This window comes from Bombina bombina, chromosome 2 (assembly GCF_027579735.1).
Source record: "Bombina bombina isolate aBomBom1 chromosome 2, aBomBom1.pri, whole genome shotgun sequence".
Classification (NCBI taxonomy): domain Eukaryota; kingdom Metazoa; phylum Chordata; class Amphibia; order Anura; family Bombinatoridae; genus Bombina; species Bombina bombina.
Window position 1 is genome coordinate 543,657,280 of NC_069500.1, and position 16,379 is coordinate 543,673,658.

At 37.4% G+C, this 16,379-nt stretch overlaps 1 protein-coding gene across 1 annotated transcript in view; it reads right to left on the reverse strand.

Annotated features, from left to right (window-relative positions):
• Positions 1 to 3,584: 3,584 nt before the first annotated feature.
• LOC128649248 (trichohyalin-like) overlaps positions 3,585 to 16,379 on the reverse strand; it is a 229,744-nt gene continuing 216,949 nt past the window's right edge. The window contains exon 4 of the mRNA XM_053702401.1: positions 3,585 to 3,752. Within this exon, the coding sequence (XP_053558376.1) occupies positions 3,648 to 3,752 (105 nt within the window). The 3' untranslated portion in view covers positions 3,585 to 3,647. The remainder of the gene's footprint in view (positions 3,753 to 16,379) is intronic.

Sequence of the window (16,379 nt, forward strand, 5' to 3'; positions counted from 1 at the left end):
TTGTCGCTACCTACCTACACTTATTAACCCCTAATCTGCCACCCCCAACGTCGCCGCCACTATACTAAAGTTATTAACCCCTAAACCTCTGGCCTCCCACATCACTAATACTAAATAAATATATTAACCCCTAAACCTAACCCTAAGTCTAGGCCTAATCCTAACACCCCTAACTTTAATATAATTAAATAAATCTAAAATAAAAATTACTAATATTACCTAACTAATTCCTATTTAAAACTAAATACTTACCTGTAAAATAAACACTAAAATAGATACAATATAACTAATAGTTACATTGTAGCTATCTTAGATTTTTTATTTCACAGCTAAGTTTGTATTTATTTTAACTAGGTAGACTAGTTACTAAATAGATATTAACTATTTACTAACTACCTAGTTAAAATAAATACAAACTTACCTGTAAAATAAAACCTAACCTGTCTTACACTAACACCTGACATTACACTACAATTAAATAAATTACATTAATTAAATACAATTAACTAAATTACAAAAAAAATAAACACTAAATTACACAAAATAAAAAAGAAATTATCAAATATTTAAACTAATTACACCTAATCTAATAGCCCTATCAAAATAAAAAGCCCCCCCCCCCCAAAATAAAAAAAACCCTAGCCTAAACTGCCAATAGCCCTTAAAAGGACCTTTTGCCGGGCATTGTCCCAAAGAAATCAGCTCTTTTACCTGTAAAAAAAAATACAAACAACCCCCCAACAGTAAAACCCACCACCCACACAACCAAACCCCCCAAATAAAAAACTATCTAAACAACCTAAGCTCCCCATTGCCCTGGAAAGGGCATTTGGATGGGCATTGCCCTTAAAAGGGCATTTAGCTCTTTTCCATTGCCCAAACCCTAAGCTAAAAATAAAACCTACCAAATAAACCCTTAAAAAAACCTAACACTAACCCCGGAAGATCCACTTACAGTTTCTGAAGACCGGACATCCATCCTCATCAAGACGGTAGAAGTCTTCATCCAAGCGGGCAGAAGTTCTCAACGAAGCCGGAAGAAGTCTTCAGCCAAGTGGCAAGAAGTGGTCCTCAAGGCGGGCAGAAGGCGGCATCTTCTATTTTCATCCTTCCGACGCGGAGCGGCTCCATCTTCAAGACATCCGCCGCAGAGCATCCTCTTATGTCAACGGCTACTGAAGAATGAAGGTTCGTTTAAGGGACGTCATCCAATATCGCATCCCTTGAATTCCGATTAGCTGATAGAATTCTATCAGCCAATCGGAATTAAAGAGTAAAAAATCCTATTGGCTGATGCAATCAGCCAATAGGATTGAGCTTCAATCCTATTGGCTGATCCAATCAACCAATAGGATTGAGTTTGCATTCTATTGGCTGATTGGAACAGTCAATAGAATGTGAGCTCAATCCTATTGGCTGATTGCATCAGCCAATAGGATTATTTACCATTTAATTCAGATTTGCTTCTTGCCGCTTGGATGAAAACTTGGATGAAGACTTCTCCTGGCTTCGTTGAGGACTTCTGCCCATTTGGATGAAGACTTCTCCCGGCTTGATGAGGATGGATGTCCGGTCTTCAAAAACTGTAAGTGGATCATCGGGGGTTAGTGTTAGGTTTTTTGAAGGGTTTATTGGGTGAGTTTTATTTTTAGCTTAGGGTTTGGGCAATGGAAAAGAGCTAAATGCCCTTTTAAGGGCAATGCCCATCCAAATGCCCTTTTCAGGGCAATGGGGAGCATAGGTTTTTTTATAGGATTTTATTTGTGGGGTTTAGTTGTGTGGGTGGTGGTGGGTTTTACTGTTGGGGGGTTGTTTGTATTTTTTTTTTTTACAGGTAAAATTTCTTTGGGGCAATGCCCTGCAAAAGGCCCTTTTAAAGGGACATAATACTCATATGCTAAATCACTTGAAACTGATGCAGTATAACTGTAAAAAGCTGACAGGAAAATATCACCTGAGCATCTCTATGTAAAAAAAGAAGATATTTTACCTCACAATTTCCTTAGCTCAGCAGAGTAAGTTCTGTGTAAAATGTTATACTTCAGCTGCTGCCCAACTGCAGGTAAAAAAAAATAAAAAATGAAGAATTGAACAGCAGCCAATCAGCATCAACAGTGCTGAGGTCATGAACTCTTTTACTGTGATCTCATGAGATTTCATAGTAAACTTCCTTACACTGAATAGGGAAATAAGATGAGTGTGCACGTAAGCTCACTTCCTTAGCTGTCCCAGGACAGACATACTGATTTGCTGCTTAGAAGTCCTTTACAATGGGATGTGGCTACTGAGAAACTTTTGAGGTAAAATATCTTTCTTTTTTACATAGAGATGTTAAGGTGATATTTTCTTGTCAGCTTTTTACAGCTATGCTGCATCATTTTCAAGTGTTTAAATATTTGGGTATTATGGCCCTTTAAGGGCTATTGGCAGTTTAGTTTAGGCTAGGGGTTTTTTTTTATTTTGATAGGGCTATTAGATTAGGTGTAATTAGTTTAAATATTTGATAATTTCTTTTTTATTTTGTGTAATTTAGTGTTTATTTTTTTTTGTAATTTAGTTAATTGTATTTAATTAATGTAATTTATTTAATTGTAGTGTAATGTTAGGTGTTAGTGTGAGGCAGGTTATGTTTTATTTTACAGGTAAATTTGTATTTATTTTAACTAGATAGTTAGTATATAGTTAATAACTATTTACTAACTAGTCTACCTAGTTAAAATAAATACAAACTTACCTGTAAAATAAAAATAAAACCTAAGATAGCTACAATGTATTAGGGTTTATTTTAGTTTTAAATAGGAATTATTTAGTTAATGATTTATTTAGATTTATTTTAATTATATTAAAGTTAGGGGTGTTAGGGTTAGACTTAGGGTTAGGATTAGGTTTAGGGGTTAATAACTTTAGTATAGTGGCGGCGGTTACGTTGGGGGCGGCAGATTAGGGGTTAATAATATTTAACTAGTGTTTGCGATGCAGGAGTGCGGTGGTTTAGGGGTTAATATGTTTATTATAGTGGTGGAGATGCCCAGAGCGGCAGATTAGGGGTTAATAATTTTATTTAAGTGTTTGCGATGCGGGAGGGCCTCTGTTTAGGGGTTAATAGGTAGTTTATTGGTGTTAGTGTACTTTGTAACACATTAGTTATGCGTTTTATGGTACAGCTTTGTAGAGTAAAACCCATAACTACTGACTTTCAGTTTACGGTACGTATCTTGTAGTTATAGGCTGTACCGCTCACTTTTTGGCCTCCCAGGCAAAACTCATAATACCGGCGCTATGGAAGTACCATTGAAAAAGGACTTTTTGAAAGGTGCGGTAGTTACGTTGCGTTACAGCCAAAAAAGTGTGCGGTACAGCTATTCTGACAAGACTCTTAATAGCAGTGGTAGTGAAAAAGCAGCGTTATGAGCCATAACGTAAAACTCCTAATGTAGCCGATTGATTGTTGGGTAGTTGTAATATTTTATATTTAACTTTCTTTAATGTTTTTTTACATAACTAAGTGAATTCTATTAATTTAAGGACATTTGGCTCTATTACAAGCAAGATTCAATATAAATACAAGTAAATTAGCAATTGCATATTGTTAAAATGTTTTTAATCTCTATTTAATGCCAGTTTCCTTGAGGTCAGAAGATTATTCGTCACATTCCTTTGAACTGCTGCATGATAGAAATTAACTGTTGGTTGCGTTTCTCAATAACTTGCTGTTCTTCTTTCAACTTTTTCTGTTCTAGAAGAAGTTCCTCCTATGAAAACAGAAATATTTTTAAATATTTGAAAATGTATAGAAGAAAAGTCAGCCAAGACAGTAAAAAATACACAACACAGCCATGTAAATTAATTTAGAAGAATACATTGAAATCTCTTAACAGTGATGTTACGTTAAGAGGCTGTGGTACCTATGGGTCTGATCTGATGTCTGATTTGGGGTCAGATGCAAGATATGATGTTAGTGCGTGACTGTTAGAGGAGCTGTAAGGTGAAGGGTCTGATGTGGGTATGTAGATTAAAGACCCGCTGCAGGACTTTGGGTCTGATTATGTGCTCTGATGAAGCTTGCACAGGGGCTGCAGATCCATGGGTCTAATATAAGGTGTTATGTGGAAATTGGGATTATAGAGGCACTAAGTATGTAGCTTAAAGAAGAGCTGCAGGACCAGAGGTCTGATCTGATGCTTCATGATAGTGATAGATAAGGTTGGCAGATGTTTTGCAAGGTTATGGGATATGATATAAAGGTATGATTTATGCAAATGGCTTAAAGAAGGGCTGAAGGAACAAAGGTCTGATCTGATGTCTAACATTATCTATCTATCTATCTATCTATCTATCTATCTATCTATCTATCCATCTATCTATCTCTTATATGGATTTGAATATACCAATAGTAAATGATTTTATTTTACATAACAGTTTTAGTAAATTGTTATATAATGGTGGTATTAATAATAACCTTTATGGTGGTACTAGTCACAAGTACTGGTACTAGTCTCCAACTAACATTTATTTCTTTCATACGGGTGGTGAGAGTCCATGATCCATTACTCCTGGGAATTACTCTTCCTTACCACTAGGAGGAGGCAAAGAGGAGGCTCTATAATACCACTCCCACCTCACAGGTACCTTAGTCTTTACTTTGCCTCAGCTGGAATGAATGAAGATGTGTATTTGATTCTTCAGAAAGTGATACTCAGTCTATACTAGCACTGCGGAATCTGTTGGCGCTCTACAAATAACCGATAATAATAAATAATAATAACAATATATTGAGGCCCGGTTTCCCCTCAGAGTACAGAACTTGTCAGTGGGATGTATATGGGGTATGGTTTGGGTCTCTTTGTTCGCCTCACTGGAGATCTGTCACAAACCCCCATAATTGGTCGCAGGGATTTGTCTTTTGCCTCCTTTTATGATCTGCAATATACTCCTATTCCATAACCACTGCTGATATGTTTTAGTACTGGTTTAGCTGTCTACTGGTTGTTTGCAGGTAGATGAGCGTCTTTTGGTAAGTATTGTTATTTTTTTCATTTAGAAACGCTATAGCTTTATTATGGGCAGTTATAGTTTATATATATATATATATATATATATATATATATACACATATGTTTATATACACTCACTGTCCACTTTATTAGGTACACCTGTTCAATTGCTTGGTAACATAAATTGCTAATCAGCCATTCACGAGGCAGCAACTCAATACATTTAGGCATCTAGACGTGGTGAAGACGACTTGCTGAAGTCCAAACCGAGCATCAGAATGAGGAAGAAATGGGATTTAAATGAATTTGAACATGGCGTGGTTGTTGTTACCAGACGGGCTGGTCTGAGTATTTCAAAAACTGCTGATCTACTGGGATTTTCACGCACAACCATCTCTAGGGTTTACAGAGAATAGTCCGAAAAAGAGAAAATATCCAGTGAGCGGCAGTTGTGTGGACGACAATGCCTTGTTGATGTCAGAGGTCAGAGGAGAATGGGCAGACTAGTTCGAGATGATAGAAAGGCAACAGTAACTTAAATAACCACTTGTCAGAACCAAGGTATGCAGAATATCATCTCTGAATGCACAACTCGTCGAACCTTGAAGCAGATGGGCTACAGCAGCAGAAGAGCACACTGGGTGCCGTTCTGTCAGCAATTCGCATAGGCTCACCAAAATTGGACAATAGAATATTGGGAAAACGTTGCCTGGTCTGATGAGTTACGATTTCAGCTGCGACATTCAGATGGTAGGGTCAGAATTTGGCGTAAACATAAAATCATGGATCCATCATGCCTTGTATCAACAGTTCAGGCTGGTGGTGGTGTAAAGGTGTGGGGGATATTTTCTTGGCACACTTTGGGCCCCTTAGTACCAAGTGAGCATTGTTTAAATGCCACTGCCTACCTGAGTATTGTTGCTGACCATGTCCATCCCTTTATGACTACAGTGTACCCATCTTCTGATTGCTACTTCCAGCAGGATAATGTACCATGTCACAAAGCTCAAATCATCTCAAACTGGTTTCTTGAACATGACAATGAGTTCACTGTACTCCAATGGCCTCTACAGTCACCAGATCTCAATCCAATAGAGCACCTTTGGGATGTCGTGGAATGGGAGATTCGCATTATGGATGTGCAGCCGACAAATCTGCAGCAACTGCGGGATGCTATCATATCAATATGGACTAAAATCTCTGAGGAATTTTTCCAACACCTTGTTGAATCTATGCCACGAAGAATTAAGGCAGTTCTGAAGGCAAAATGGGGTCCATGTTTGCCTTTGGGTTTACACACGTCGGGAAAGCGCAGGTCAGGTTAATGCACGTTGGCAAAGCTCACATCGGCTTGCTCTTTAGTGTTTTACCTTGCTTCTTTCAATTCTATAATGGTGTCTGATTATGTCCCTAAATCTTTAGATAAAAAATATGATCCACACCATCCAGTGTAAAAACAAGCAATTTCATTGTAAATCATTAAAATGAAACAGGAAGCTCAGGAACATGCAGAGTGAGTGCAGCACTTTGGCTTACGCGTTTTGGCTAACAAGCCGTAGTCATAGCCTATAGTGCTGTGCTTAACTCTGATATTTAGGAACAGAGAATAAAACCCATTAGCTTAGATGCAAAATGAATTAAAACAATATGCGCTAACCCAGTTAACCTTATAATGCCTGATTTGTGCAAGAGCATTTGGATTGACTAGTACATCATATGAAAAAGCATATTCAATGCAAAAATGTATAATCAAGCAAATGAAAAGATAATGTTGTTTTGTGCTAGACTGTTCCTTCTGGAAGTAAAGGGATGCTGAATATTGTTATAATGAGTGTTGTCCGTGCATTAACAGGGGGAGCATCTGTTGTGTATGTGCAAAATACCAAAAGGTATCACAAGTATTCAATGTGCCTGACTGATCAAGTTTAAAATGAATTAAACTCTTAGACAATCCAATTATGCAAACAATTTGCTGTATAATACAGTAAACTGTTAAATATTGACAAGGGACAGAAAGATAAAACTAGGGAAATGTAGAAAATTAGAGCAATATATATGTAAATACAAATCAGGCTAAGAAGGTGCATAGTTGTTACCTATTTGTGTGTAATATATATTTATTTAAAAAAAATTAATAAAAAATATATATATATATTTCTTATACTTTAAATAATTCAAATAGTCTGAACCACCCATGTAGCTCAAACCTTTTGAACACTATAAGATAACCTAGAAATTTAGGGCACAAGGGTCAATCCAAGACCTAATATAAATTGGCAATCATGAAAACATTTGAAAAAATGAGGTCATAGACCCGAGACCAGGGTAGGGGAGAGGTTTGTGTTAGTACACTCTGGGAATATACTATTCCCAATAATTGATCATATCAAATCGTGAGTTAAGTCCCTTGGGTACCCTGGTCTCTAGTCTAAAAATCCAAAAAATGTCTCTCTTGGCCAAAAGCTGGTCCAGGTCACCACGTTTGGGCAAAACTACCTTTTCAATTGTACACCACCTGAATGTATTTAAATTCCCATTGTGTATTCTTGCAAAGTGTTGCAACAATGGGGTGGATGCCTTGCCTAAGTTAATGGTCGAGAAATGTTCCCTGATTCTTGAATTCATGTCCCTTGACGTGAGACCAATTGTATTTTGCATTGTGAACATGTGATTAAGTATATGACATAGTTAGTTCTACAATTCAAACATGACTGTATGTCAGAACTTTTCCCATTCACTGTTCATCTAATATGTGATACAATCACAGTGGAGGGGGCGCACAAGGTTATATATAATAGAATAGTGATCAATACTGGCCCCTAGGGGCAATTGTAACTACAACAGATAATACAAACAGATTATAATACAGACCAATAAAAATCTTATTAGATATAATAAGGTTAACTTTGTGTAACTCTCTATGGTATAGAAAAAAAAAAAAAAAGTATTTTTGTAAAATGAACTTATGGTTGGTGTCGGCAGCCTCCTCTTCACCAGATGATCCAGAGAAAAACTATAAAACAGAAGACAACAGAGGGGCGCCTCATGTGTAGAATTATCTTGGTGGTAACAGAAATATAATAGAATAGCCAAATGGGTACTCACACACTCCAAAAGCACACTTATGTGCTGGTAGGGACAGGCTGTAGATTTATATAGGTGTAACAGCTCACCCGTTCTGGGATACTTCCAATACTGTAATGCTGCAGCAAGTATGAAAAAGCAAACAGAAAGCAATATATGTGCAGACCATTAAAAATAAAACATAGGTGTGTACTTAGTGGTATAAAGTGGGTACTCACATACTCCCATAGCACACCAATGTGCTAGTAGATGCAGGCTGCAGATTCAAACAGGTGTGGCAGCTCACCCAAACAGATAATCCTTCAGGTGTTGAAAAGAATGAGAGGAAATGCAGGTTTGGTACTCCACAGTAGCTGTATCCTTTTCAGTAGAAATGAGCAGATGGTAGGAAATGAGATCCACTCCCAAAATAGAAGTTAAAAAATATTTATTAGAAACAGGTAAAAAATTTAAATTAAACAACAGCACCAAGGTTGTTGTAAAGAGTGGATTAAAGGGTTAACCAATTGGCCCCAATAATTGCAACGCGTTTCTCGGTCAGCAGACCGTTTCATCAGGCATAACATACTCATTCCTACCTCTGCTCTTTATACCCTACATACAAGCAAACAATTGACTCCTTTCTAGTGGGTGCGTGTCTAATTGATTCCCACCTGTGTGGACAGTCAGGTGTTTCTAGGACTGATTTGGGAAAAAGGAATAATAATAAAAAAAAATAATAAAAAACTAACGGCTAGATTTAGAGTTTTGACGGTAACGACTCGCGTAGCTAACGCTGGCTTTTTTCTGGCCGCACCTTTAAAATAACTCTGGTATTGAGAGTCCACAGAATGGCTGCGTTAGGCTCCAAAAAAGGAGCGTAGAGCATATTTAACGCAACTTCAACTCTCGATACCAGAGTTGCTTACGGACGCGGCCAGCCTCAAAAACGTGCTCGTGCATGATTCCCCCATAGAAAACAATGGGGCTGTTTGAGCTGAAAAAAAACCTAACACCTGCAAAAAAGCCGCGTTCAGCTCCTAACGCAGCCCCATTGTTTGCTATGGGGAAACACTTCCTACGTCTGCACCTAACACTCTAACATGTACCCTGAGTCTAAACACCCCTAACCTTACACTTATTAACCCCTATTCTGCCGCCCCCGCTATCGCTGACCCCTGCATATTATTATTAACCCCTAATCTGCCGCTCCGTAAACCGCCGCTACTTACATTATCCCTATGTACCCCTAATCTGCTGCCCCTAACACCGCCGACCCCTATATTATATTTATTAACCCCTAATCTGCCGCCCACAACGTCGCCTACACTTATTAACCCCTAATCTGCCGACCGGACCGCACCGCTATTATAATAAAGTTATTAACCCCTAATCCGCCTCACTAACCCTATAATAAATAGTATTAACCCCTAATCTGCCCTCCCTAACATCGACGACACCTAACTTCAAACATTAACCCCTAATCTGCCGACTGGAGCTCACCGCTATTCTAATAAATGTATTAACCCCTAAAGCTAAGTCTAACCCTAACACTAACACCCCCCTAACTTAAATATAATTTAAATCTAACGAAATTAATTAACTCTTATTAAATAAATTATTCCTATTTAAAGCTAAATACTTACCTGTAAAATAAATCCTAATATAGCTACAATATAAATTATAATTATATTATAGCTATTTTAGGATTAATATTTATTTTACAGGTAACTTTGTATTTATTTTAACCAGGTACAATAGCTATTAAATAGTTAAGAACTATTTAATAGCTAAAATAGTTAAAATAATTACAAAATTACCTGTAAAATAAATCCTAACCTAAGTTACAATTAAACCTAACACTACACTATCAATAAATTAATTAAATACAATACCTACAAATAACTACAATTAAATAAACTAACTAAAGTACAAAAAATAAAAAAGAACTAAGTTACAAAAAATAAAAAAATATTTACAAACATAAGAAAAATATTACAACAATTTTAAACTAATTACACCTACTCTAAGCCCCCTAATAAAATAACAAAGCCCCCCAAAATAAAAAATGCCCTACCCTATTCTAAATTACTAAAGTTCAAAGCTCTTTTACCTTACCAGCCCTGAACAGGGCCCTTTGCGGGGCATGCCCCAAAGAATTCAGCTCTTTTGCCTGTAAAAAAAAACATACAATACCCCCCCAACATTACAACCCACCACCCACATACCCCTAATCTAACCCAAACCCCCCTTAAATAAACCTAACAATAAGCCCCTGAAGATCTTCCTACCTTGTCTTCACCATGCCAGGTATGACCGTCCGTTCCAGGCTCCGATATCTTCATCTAAGCCCAAGCGGGGGCTAGACATCCATCATCCGACGGCTGAAGAAGTCCAGAAGAGGCTCCAAAGTCTTCATCCTATCCGGGAAGAAGAGTAGATCCGGACCGGCAACCATCTTCTTCCAAGCGGCATCTTCTATCTTCATCCGATGAGGACCGGCTCCATCTTGAAGACCTCCACCGCGGACCCATCTTCTTCCGACGACGACTTCCCGACGAATGACGGTTCCTTTATGGGACGTCATCCAAGATGGCGTCCCTCGAATTCCGATTGGCTGATAGGATTCTATCAGCCAATCGGAATTAAGGTAGGAAAATTCTGATTGGCTGATGGAATCAGCCAATCAGAATCAAGTTCAATCCGATTGGCTGATTCAATCAGCCAATCAGATTGAGCTCGCATTCTATTGGCTGTTCCGATCAGCCAATAGAATGCAAGCTCAATCTGATTGGCTGATCGGATCAGCCAATCGGATTGAACTTGATTCTGATTGGCTGATTCCATCAGCCAATCAGAATTTTCCTACCTTAATTCCGATTGGCTGATAGAATCCTATCAGCCAATCAGAATTCGAGGGACGCCATCTTGGATGACGTCCCTTAAAGGAACCGTCATTCATCGGGATGTCGTTGTCGGAAGAAGATGGGTCCGCGGTGGAGGTCTTCAAGATGGAGCCGGTCCTCATCGGATGAAGATAGAAGATGCCGCTTGGCAGAAGATGGTTGCCGGTCCGGATCTACTCTTCTTCCCGGATAGGATGAAGACTTTGGAGCCTCTTCTGGACTTCTTCAGCCGTCGGATGATGGATGTCTAGCCCCCGCTTGGGCTTAGATGAAGATTTCGGAGCCTGGAACGATCGGTCATACCTGGCATGGTGAAGACAAGGTAGGAAGATCTTCAGGGGCTTAGTGTTAGGTTTATTAAAGGGGGGTTTGGGTTAGATTAGGGGTATGTGGGTGGTGGGTTGTAATGTTGGGGGGGGGGGTATTGTATGTTTTTTTTTACAGGCAAAAGAGCTGAATTCTTTGGGGCATGCCCCGCAAAGGGCCCTGTTCAGGGCTGGTAAGGTAAAAGAGCTTTGAACTTTAGTAATTTAGAATAGGGTAGGGCATTTTTTATTTTGGGGGGCTTTGTTATTTTATTAGGGGGCTTAGAGTAGGTGTAATTAGTTTAAAATTGTTGTAATATTTTTCTTATGTTTGTAAATATTTTTTTATTTTTTGTAACTTAGTTCTTTTTTAATTTTTTGTACTTTAGTTAGTTTATTTAATTGTAGTTATTTGTAGGTATTGTATTTAATTAATTTATTGATAGTGTAGTGTTAGGTTTAATTGTAGGTAATTGTAGGTATTGTATTTAATTAATTTATTGATAGTGTAGTGTTAGGTTTAATTGTAACTTAGGTTAGGATTTATTTTACAGGTAATTTTGTAATTATTTTAACTATTTTAGCTATTAAATAGTTCTTAACTATTTAATAGCTATTGTACCTGGTTAAAATAAATACAAAGTTACCTGTAAAATAAATATTAATCCTAAAATAGCTATAATATAATTATAATTTATATTGTAGCTATATTAGGATTTATTTTACAGGTAAGTATTTAGCTTTAAATAGGAATAATTTATTTAATAAGAGTTAATTTATTTCGTTAGATTTAAATTATATTTAACTTAGGGGGGTGTTAGTGTTAGGGTTAGACTTAGCTTTAGGGGTTAATCCATTTATTAGAATAGCGGCGAGATTCGGTCGGCAGATTAGGGGTTAATAATTGAAGTTAGGTGTCGGCGATGTTAGGGAGGGCAGATTAGGGGTTAATACTATTTATTATAGGGTTATTGAGGCGGATTAGGGGTTAATAACTTTATTATAGTAGCGGTGAGATCCGCTCGGCAGATTAGGGGTTAATAAGTGTAGGTAGCTGGCGGCGACGTTGAGGGGGGCAGGTTAGGGGTTAATAAATATAATATAGGGGTCGGCGGTGTTAGGGGCAGCAGATTAGGGGTACATAGCTATTATGTAGCTGGTGGCGGCGTGCAGACGGCAGATTAGGGGTTAATAAGTGTAGGTAGCTGGCGGCGACGTTGAGGGGGGCAGGTTAGGGGTTAATAAATATAATATAGGGGTCGGCGGTGTTAGGGGCAGCAGATTAGGGGTACATAAGGATAACGTAGGTGGCGGTCGGCAGATAATGGTTTAAAAAAATGTAATCGAGTGGCGGCGATGTGGGGGGACCTCGGTTTAGGGGTACATAGGTAGTTTATGGGTGTTAGTGTACTTTAGAGCACAGTAGTTAAGAGCTTTATAAACCGGCGTTAGCCCAGAAAGCTCTTAACTAATGACTTTTTTTTGCGGCTGGAGTTTGGTCGTTAGAATTCTAACGCTCACTTCAGCCACGACTCTAAATACCGGAGTTAGAAAGATCCCATTGAAAAGATAGGATACGCAATTGACGTAAGGGGATCTGCGGTATGGAAAAGTCGCGGCTGAAAAGTGAGAGTTAGACCCTTTTTTTACTGACTCCAAATACCGGCAGTAGCCTAAAACCAGCGTTAGGAGCCTCTAACGCTGGTTTTCACGGCTACCGCCAAACTCCAAATCTAGGCCTAAGTGTTCCCCTTTTGTTTATATGTTCATGTATTTATATGAAATGATGTTTCAAGAAGTGCCATTGTACCTATATAATCTTATTATTTGTATTTTAATACAAAATAAAAACCTCCTTGGTCTGTTAGAGTCTTAAATTATAACTGATAACTCAAACAGTTTAAATTTCATCCAAGGATGTGAATCGTAGTAGATAGATTAAGATAGTAACAGTGGCATTCCAAAAGAAGCAGTATATTTACTTTTTAATTGATTTAATTAAAACATATTTTTTTTTTTGTGTATTCCAAACCGCTACCCGCCGAAGGAACTGTAACATAATTGGATGATGGGTGTGTGTTGGCTAACCAATCATATGTCGTCTGAGGGAATTTTTTCGGACAAAATAATTCCAAAAATTCAGTGGCCCCCTGTTTGTATTTGATAATTTACATCGCAACCGCAGCTAGCACTCTGTAAAATGCCCGCACAGCTGCGCTTAGACACAGAACATGTCTAATTTAGAAATCTGTGTTCAAGTTGCGTAAGTCACATGACTGGGGGTGTGTATCAGTCGTCCAATGACGAACTTGTTAGAATAACTTGTTGGAAATGTCATTTGAGAAATCGTTTCTCATAGGTATAGCTGCAGACATCAGCCTCGTTTTTATGCTCTATATTGCAGCAGACGTTTGAAAGTATAATTATAACTATGCTATTAGTATTGCGCTCTGATCTGTAGAGCATAGGCAGCAAAAAAAGGGAGAAAGAATTTTTTGTAAATACTAAAGTGATGTAATTTAAACTACGATCGGCTGTAGTATCCCCAAAGTGGCTCCAAAGTTAGATTAGAAACAAAGTTATATAGACATATGTGAATTCATATATATATGCGAAAAAACTAAACAGAACTGGCTTCTTAAAATAAGGGCTCTAGTCCTAGTCCAAAGAAGTGGATATGATCACATATACACTCGTGTGCAAGTGTACATGTGTGATGACTGCTGTGGTTTGAACAACTATAGATAAGAGATAGCATTACACTAATGCTGACTCAGATGGATGATTATATGTTTATCAATTGTAGCCAATAAAAACTTATCTTACTAGATGTTAAATGGTCCTGATATCATGATGTGTAGAATGGATGTAACAAGTGAAAATGAACTTAAAATCTATGTGCATGTGGCTATATAATTGTGATGTTTAATAACCCTACAAGGGAGATAGGGTAACTCTAAAGCTGGCCTGAACCAAGGTTGTATTTAATCAACTAAGGCCAGTTTAATTTTAGTGGCAAATATGATTGTACTTGGATATAACTAAGGTGAGTCTATAAATAATATATAATAATAATAAATACGTGAGGAACTCTACTAATGTGACATATGTGTTTCGATGATCAGAAGAGAAATATTAAAGTGACACCAAGGTGGATAAAAAAATAGGAAAATAAATCCTACATGTTTGTGTATATGAATGTTCCTTTAACTAAAATATGCCAGGAACATAACATGATATAACAAAAACTAGATGATATAGGTATGTGTCAAAGTGTCTACATATTCTATTCCTTTGAAGCTGAAGAACAGACATTACAAAGAGAAAGAATAAGTCTGTTACTTACATCTAAAAGAGTAATGATATGATGTGTAACTTTTGGGGGTAGGGGTGATTAAGGGTGATTTGTGACTCATAATTGTTAATAGTACTTATTTATGAAGCATCAGTCTAATAAATTTGTGAAGGACTATTTGATCATTCTAAAAGGCCGCCAGATCTAATACTTTGTTTAAGCCAGAGGGAAACAAGGAATGGAACTTAAAAATCCAGTCTGTTTCTCTCTGGCGCAACCGAGTATATCTATTTGTCCCAATTTTGGTTGGAATAAATTCTAATGGAGTGATACAAAAAGTGTGGTGATGTCCTTGATGTTGCACCGTGCTATGATGCGATACGCTGTGTTTAAGTAGTTGTTTTTTAATATTCCTCAAATGTTCACTCCATCTGGTGCGTATCTTCCTGCAGGTGCGGCCCAAATATTGCAGGCCACATCTGCAGGAAAGAAAGTAGATCACATATTCAGTGTTGCAGCCAATCCTATTTTTAATAGGAAATATTTCTCCTGTTGTGTGGCATTTGACGGAATTAGATCCGTGAGTTATAAAACTGCACATATTACATCTTGACTTGTTGCATCGATAGGCTCCTAATTTACCTTTCCTAGCGGTAACTGAAGTGCAATTGTGTATGTGATTTCTCTTGGATATCACTATTTTACTGGGTGCCAGTTTCTGCTTGAGGCTTGGTGCTCTTCGGAAAACTACTCTTGGGGTGTTATTGATATTATTTTTGAGAATGGGGTCTTTAAGAAGTATCGGCCAATGTTTTTGTAAAGTTTTTTTAATATAACTATGTTTGGAATTATTTCCTCATTTTTAGCTCTTAAAAAGCTATCTTCTAATATCGCGTCATAGCACGGTGCAACATCAAGGACATCACCACACTTTTTGTATCACTCCATTAGAATTTATTCCAACCAAAATTGGGACAAATAGATATACTCGGTTGCGCCAGAGAGAAACAGACTGGATTTTTAAGTTCCAATCCTTGTTTCCCTCTGGCTTAAACGAAGTATTAGATCTGGCGGCCTTTTAGAATGATCAAATAGTCCTTCACAAATTTATTAGACTGATGCTTTATAAATAAGTACTATTAACAATTATGAGTCACAAATCACCCTTAATCACACCCCCCCCCCAAAAGTTACACATCATATCCCTACTCTTTTAGATGTAAGTAACAGACTTATTCTTTCTCTTTGTAATGTCTGTTCTTCAGCTTAAAAGGAATAGAATATGTAGACACTTTGACACATACCTATATCATCTAGTTTTTGTTATATCATGTTATGTTCCTGGCATATTTTAGTTAAAGGAACATTCATATACACATACATGTAGGATTTATTTTCCTATTTTTTTATCCACCTTGGTGTCACTTTTATATTTCTCTTCTGATCATCGAAACACATATGTCACATTAGTAGAGTTCCTCACGTATTTATTATTATTACAATTATATAGCCACATGCACATAGATTTTAAGTTCATTTTCACTTAATACATCCATTCTACACATCATGATATCAGGACCCTTTAACATCTAGTAAGATAAGTTTTTATTGGCTACAATTGATAAACATATAATCATCCATCTGAGTCAGCATTAGTGTAATGCTATCTCTTATCTATAGTTGTTCAAACCACAGCAGTCATCACACATGTACACTTGCACACGAGTGTATATGTGATCATATCCACTGCTTTGGGCTAGGACTAGAGCCCTTATTTTAAGAAGCCAGTTCCGTTTAGTTTTTTTGCACATATATA